We start from the raw sequence: 6,956 nt of genomic DNA, 5'->3' as shown, positions 1-6,956 counted from the left end.
GCAGCTGCTGGAGACAGCGCCCTCTCCTCTCGCCCCCAAATGTAGCTGCTGAAAACACTTCACTTTCGCAGTCCCATATTTCCAGGGGCCTCGTCATGAGAAGCCGCCCAAGCCGTACACTCAGCCGACCCTTCTAAATTTCTGTCCTCACACTTCTAGGTGACGCGTTTGTTGCTCCTCCTTGACCGGGGCTGTCATGGTGCCAGGAAGCCGAGGGTGCGGCTGTGTCACGGGGTCTCGACCGCTGCCCCCCCGTTTCCGTCCGTGGCCGCCCACGGAGCAGTGGTGCCCGCTGTGTGACGCCCAGTCTGGAGTGCAGCTTTTCCCTCCTGTCACCCTCTCGGCCCTTTATAATCGTGGCGTGAGCCGCATAGGAGTCGTGCTGTTCACACGTGGCCATTTATACGAAGTTCTTCGTCTAGGAACGAGGCCCAATTTCACGGGCTTAACAGATGTGACGTGTGGCCCGTCGTTTTCGATAACTTGCAGCCCCTACGCCCGAACGTTGCGTTATTTGAACTAGTCGGTGGAAAACAGGGCTGGAAGCATCGGGGATTCGGGCTGGCCATCATCTGCATGCTGGGAATTCGCTCGTGGCCGTAAACCAACCCCCAGTCTACACTGGAGGGGCTGAGACCGAGAGAAGTCGAAGATTCTCTAGGTTGTGCCCAGTGCACGGTGGGGGGCGGGCTTAGAGAGGAAGGGGAGATGTGACCTTGTCCTCCAGACATTTCTAACTTCACGGGAAGAGATGGGATGCCACATAAATGCCTATTAGAAGCAATCGGAGTAATTACAACGTGAAGCAATTGCGCTTCATTACAGGTACCCCGATAGCTTGAAAATTCACTTCCAACCACACAGGAAGGAAGGAGTTGCTGCGAGGTGAACGCAGGCTTCCCCCAGCTCTGGCTCGTGACCCCCCGTCTCCTTCCTGCCACCGCGGTTCTGCGGGACGCCCTCGTTACACCGCGGCTGGCGTGACGGAGGAGCCCAGAGGAACAGGAGGGCTCAGCGGCAGCTGCCGAATGATTAGCCCGCGACCACGCGCGCGTCGACACGAGCGCCCCCTGCAGCGTAACGAGGAGAGACAGAGCGTTTTTAAGAGTTTTGTTATATTTCTCTCCACTTCCTAGAATGCAGCGTTGACTCTTTCCATACGACCCTGATTTCTTTTCCTAAAGAACGAATATAGAAAGTGATCGTCTGATCTCCGTCAGCACGAATACCGTTCGGGAGCCAATAACTAAGAGAATGAAATTATGAATTAAACAATTCCACGTTCTCCGAGGGAGGCATACGCATCAGAGGACGAGGCCTCTCATCTGAAAAACGACCGTCTCGTGACTGGGAAAGTTTAAACACGTACAGAAAATCAGGTGACAGCCTTTCATGAAAGGAAAACGTGAGCTTTGAGCGTCAGCCTTCCGTTTGTGGACGATCTTCCAGGCACAGACTGCGGAAGGTTTTATTCATCGCTAGAGACCTGAAGGTAGAGTACGATGGAATAAGCACCCCATTTTTCTCCTGGAGGTGATTGATATTCCAACGAGTCCTCCACAGTGCTTTAAACTGAAGTGCACATTGGTTATCAAAGCCCTTTGCCACAGGGTTGTTTTACCTAATAACAAAGTTCACAGAACTTCCTCCAAGGAAAATATTGATTCAGGCAGCGGCGCGGGATGTTTCGGCCACAGCGTCACTTTGGATCAGTGCTCCAGACAGCACAGGAAAAAGCTCTCTGAAGCTGGCATTGCTCCAGTAAGAACTGTAGGCAGCGTATCTTTTCTCGGCAGAAAATGTATTTAAAATAGAAATTTTTAATAAAAATGGCTCTATTTCCTCTATCGTTTCTCACCCCTACTAACTTGAAAACACCTGTGGGAGAATCTGCAGGTGCCAGGTAGGCAGGCGGTGGGACGAGCAGCAGGAAACGACCGCTGGGTCCTGGGCCTTCGCTCCGTGCCAGTCGCCGTGCTCCACGGGCTCTTAGCCGTCCCCTGCCCCAGCGCAAGGAAGCCAGCACTGTCCTCGTTCATAAACCAGAACAGCGAGGGGACAGAGATCTGAACGGCGTTCGCCCCCCTCACCTGCGACGCTGGAGCTGCTTCCCGCATCCGAGTCCGACGCGCCTTCCTCCCGTCCTCCCCCGGGACACCCGCAGCAGCATGGGGGTGTTTCACAGCCGGTCCGTGCCCAGGCGGCCTCAGGTCAGCGGTCCTGGGACCAGGCCTTGGTGGCACTAAGATGGAGACCGTCGATGGCACCACGCTCGCCCCCAAGACCCGGGCTGAGACCTCGTTCATCCATTGCTACCTGCCTGTGTGGCCAAGGAAAATCCGTTTGCCCCTTGAAACTTCGTGTCCTCATCTGGGAAGTGAGGAGGTCGGGTTCGATCAATGGCTTTCGAAACTGTGTTATTTATTTTTGTAAAAGTGAAACTTCAGCAGAGTCTTACGTTTATCCTGACGGATAAAACGGACGCAGGTAGCACTCCACGGCCAGGAGCAGAGGCTGGGCCGGGGGACGAGGCGGCTAGTCCACGACCCAGGCCCCTCCAGGCTCACCTCATCCCCAAGGGGCTCCGGGGGCACCGGAGGCCGGCAGACACAGCTGTCTAACTGGACTCTAGTTCATCTCTAAGTTCACCCAGTTCTTACATTCTGTGATTTGAAAAAAACATTCATAGCCACAGCAAAAGGGCATTAGAATCACATTGGAATGGACCCAAGCTCAGAGCTGATCATTCAGAAAACAGAGATGCTACATGGAAAAGAATGTAACCAGCGCCCTGGCCGGGGGTGGCTGGGGACGGCCGGGGACGCCGTCCACGGTGAGACTCTGAAACTGGGTCCCGAAGCAATGCACGAGTTGGGCTTTGTGATCGTGGTTTCAAAATCAGCTCGTTTAATGGAATACGAATATTATTTTAGCCCGATGGTGTTATCCCATTGATTTATTTCCTTAAAAGCTACTCGATACTGAGGTATAGACTTTCAGTTACTACCTAGGTATTCCTGATCATTAGCATCGAAAGGCTTTTTGTTTTCCTTTTGTCCAAATACGAGTTTTACACAAATTGCTCCATGGTCCCTAATTCCATCGCTGCGGCCACGGGCTTACAGACGTCACTCGTGGATCCGCGCAACGCACCGTCACGGTCCGCCAGACCCCAGCCCGCCTGCCTCCGCCACGCCTGCGGCCTCGGCCGCGTCACTTACCTGCCTCCGCCTTCTGCTGCTTCTCGATCTTCTCCAGGCGCCCTAGCAAGGAGTCGATTTTGGTTTTGATCTGGGTTAGCTCTTTCTTGATCGTCTGTAACTCGTCTGATTTCACTGGAGAGGGGAAAAGGGACAGAGAGGGACAGGAAGTCAAAGGCACGCGACTCACTTACAGCGACTTCACAGACGGCCCGCGTTTTCTCGAGACGGCGCCACTCCCTACGGGACGTCCAGCCTCGTCAGGCCCTCAGGGCTTCCGGCGACCCTGGGACCCGGGTGACTTGGCCAACTACAAACCGTGTCTGTCCGAGCTGTGAGCGGTTGGCACCACCTCTGCTCACTGGAGAGTTTGCAAAGGGACAGCGGGACCTCGAAGTGTCTTATAAATGAGCAAATGACACCGGACGCAGCTCTGGCACACGGGAGGGCGGACCCGCAGAGCAGGGGGTCCCGGCCCGGCGGGCGCGTGATGCGGCTCTCGGGCTACACCGTGATGCGCGTTCGAGTCGGCGATGTTTTCAATCCGTTCTTCGGTGATTGATCGGGACTGGGAAATACCGTGCACCGTCTAAGGAACAGTCTTAGACGCCGGAGAACTTTCTCCAGCGTAGGGAGCGCTCGGGCTCTGTGTGGCCTGTGCCTCTCTAAGCTCTGGGGCTGAGATTTTCCACAGCAATGGCTCAGGCCCCAGGTTTTCACTGTTCAGTATGGTTTTAAAAATAAAAAAACAAATGGGGCTGACAAAAGACGGACAACTTTTCACGTCGTCACGCGAGTCCGTTCAAAACGACAACCAGCATCCTCCTAACAGCTATGATAATTCTAAAGAAAAGGGCTTAAAACGACAGTCTCACATTTACGAAGCACGCCTGTAAATGAGACACATTTATGAAAACTTCTCCACGCTCTCCTTATCTTCCCGTTTGGATGGGCCGTTGGCACGAACCCATGATGACGGAGCCGGAAGGTTTTAAAGCTGTCACCGCGGAACGGCCGCTCCCCCCCGCGGGCTTGCCTCACGTGGGTTTGGGGGTGTCTGTGTGAAGCCTGGGGCACACATCTCGAGATCAGCAATTACTCCTCTCTCTCACTTTCCGGTTCAAATTTATAATAATCTCAGCTTGGACCTTGCCCAGGAATTTCAGAAGAACCTGAGTGTCTAGCTTGATTCTTCCGTTTCCAAGAAATTTATTATAAACAAATAATAATAAGAAAACGCAAACCGTGTTGGCTTGAAATAGAGCTATTTGTCAGCTAAGATACATGATATAATACATATGATAAATGATGCATCCATACGGACTAATTGCTCAAAGGAAGAACAGATTTTTTTTTTCCGGTATAAAAATGAGAAAACATTTTCCATTATAAAGTCATAAATTTTTCATAAGAAACGCATTTTTTTACTCGTGATGCCAAGTGGTTGGCAAAGCAAGACCTGGAAGGGTCAGGTGGCCCGTGGGGCTTTCCCAGTCCGGTGGACCACGTGGAAAGCAGGGCCGAGGTAAAGGCAGGGAGAGCCGCCCCGGCGCCGACGGCTCCAGACGCAGAAGCGCCACCCGTGCACGGCAGCGAAATTCGGAAAACATCGTCTGTCGCCACGGCGGACGGACTCTGCTTTGAGGAACGATTTTCCTTCCTGGTGCTGAAAGCACGTCGTGGAGTGTACTTCAACCTGTCAAGCTTAATGGGAACTACTTTATCGAGTAGCCTTGGCTTTCGGGGCAGGAGAAATGGGGCCGTGGCTGGGAAGTGACAGGGCAGATGCCTTAGTGAGCGGAGCCTTCTCAGTGCAGGAGGCAGTTCGCTAATTTTAACGTATTTATCTCCCTTAAAAAAACATAAACAAACAAACTGCCGGCGCCTCATTTTTGGGAACTGCACACACATCAGCGAGGGATCGGGCTGGCCGGGTGGGAGCGGGCGCGGGCCCCGTGGCGTGTCCCTGGACGTCCAGATCCCTCGGGGGCTGCACGGATGCCTGAGATCAGAGCAGGTCACTACACAATGGGGGTCCGATTGCGCCACACAAAGATGTAACGGGCGGGTCCTGTCCCTCTGTCCCGGCCCCACAGGACATGGCCACCAGGCTGCGGCCCTGGGCGGGCAGCCGCCCCGTCTTGGGACAGCAGTGGCAAGCTCGAGCAGGTGGGGACGAGTCTGTCCCCTGTGCCTGGCTTCCCCGGGCCGAGCCACCGCTGTGTCCGAGGGGCTTCTCTCTACTCGTCTCTACCTTTTTTCTACTTTTTTTCTTCTTTTTTTTCTGGCCTCTGTAACGAATTTCTCCACTGCTTGGCGGGTTGTATTAATTCACTGTTTTTACTTAGTCTATGAAAACAGATATGTCTTTTACGACAGACTTCTAAACGTGGAACTTTTAAAATCTCTGCAGCTTTGATTTCTGATATTTTCCCCAAACAGGAAAGTTAGTTCAGAATTAAGACGGGCCTTAGGTCCAAAGCGTCCCCGTCCCTTTTCATGGCATTTCCCACTGGGCCGCTGGATGGCACCCTCCAAGCGATGTGTCTAAGCCATATGCCTTCCCCTCCGCAACTTCCAGGACGTCCCCGTTTCTACGGGAAAAGGGCCGGAAACCACGACGCACGCACAGACCAGCTCCAGAGCTGGCCTTCGGCGTCCGCCCCGCAGCCGGCTCCAGGGGTGTGTCATTCTGTTTCTTTCCAAAGCTCACTCTTCACTTGAACAGAGCAGTCACTGCTAGTCGAAGAGTGTGTGGATGCTGTCGGACCGCGTTCACCTCTGTGTCCCTCGGGGGCCACCTGCGTCACCTCTGTGACTGCCATCCACCAGCTCCGAGGCCCGTTACGAGGAGCGGCTGAGGCAATCACATGAAGCCCTCAGCACCAGCCCACGGCACCGTCAGGCCAATAAATGCCAAAAGCAGACGACACTGCCATTGCCACGGCGATCACTGTTGACACGCCTATCCCAGCGAAGACGCACTGTCTCTCCCGAATACGTCCATCGAACCCCACACGCCTCTCAGGGCTCATTTTAAGTCCTGTCTCGCCTACGAATGCTTCTTCCACTCACTGCAGGAGCCACGTCTCCCCTGCCATCTACCTAACGTCACCTCCCAGTCCCTGCCGGTCACGCACGGCTTGGAGATTTCACCTTTCGTGTCTACTCTCCATAGTAAGCCGTAAGCTCCTTGCGAGTGGGGGTCTGATGGGCACCGAGGAATTCTGGGGCTACGCTTTTGAACGATTCCCGTGTTCGAAGAAGCTCCCTCTCCTCTCACTGACTGACGAGGCATCCGGGCTCTGGGGTCTGTCCCCCCTAATTAAAAGCGATGGTCACAGGTTTCAGGAGAGACCCTGACTCAGGTTAGGCCCTAATGGGAATTTTCTATCTTCTGATCGTACACCAGGTCCATGAGAAAGCGTTCGGATTCCTGGGTAGAAATTATTCTGATCTCTGACAATATAACATTTTGAAACGAAGGAATTTTTGATAGTTGTCTGAAGCAAGACATATTAATGGATTTACCCATCAGGTAGAGCAAACTCTCCGAATGGAGAGGGGTATCAGTGCTTTCTTTTGTCCTTCCTTCCTTCCTTCCTTCCTTCCTTCCTTCCTTCCTTCCTTCCTTCCTTCCTTCCTTCATTCCTTCCTTCCTTACTTACTTCCTTCTTCTCTATTTCTCTTCTTTCTTTTTGTCACTGGAATGTCAAGGAAAATTAATAAGTATCCTCAGCTCTGATTAGATTCAGG

At 53.3% G+C, this 6,956-nt stretch overlaps 1 protein-coding gene across 1 annotated transcript in view; it reads right to left on the bottom strand.

Annotated features, from left to right (window-relative positions):
* The window catches only part of RALYL (RALY RNA binding protein like), a 174,916-nt gene that overhangs the window by 6,768 nt on the left and 161,192 nt on the right, over nt 1–6,956 (bottom strand). The window contains exon 8 of the mRNA XM_006924101.1: nt 3,222–3,335. Coding sequence (XP_006924163.1) covers nt 3,222–3,335 — 114 coding nt within the window. The remainder of the gene's footprint in view (nt 1–3,221; nt 3,336–6,956) is intronic.

Source organism: Pteropus alecto, unplaced genomic scaffold (genome assembly GCF_000325575.1).
Source record: "Pteropus alecto unplaced genomic scaffold, ASM32557v1 scaffold87, whole genome shotgun sequence".
NCBI classification, from domain to species: Eukaryota; Metazoa; Chordata; class Mammalia; order Chiroptera; family Pteropodidae; genus Pteropus; species Pteropus alecto.
The sequence above is the reverse complement of the archived record's forward strand: the minus strand, read 5'-3'. Positions and strand labels throughout refer to the sequence as shown.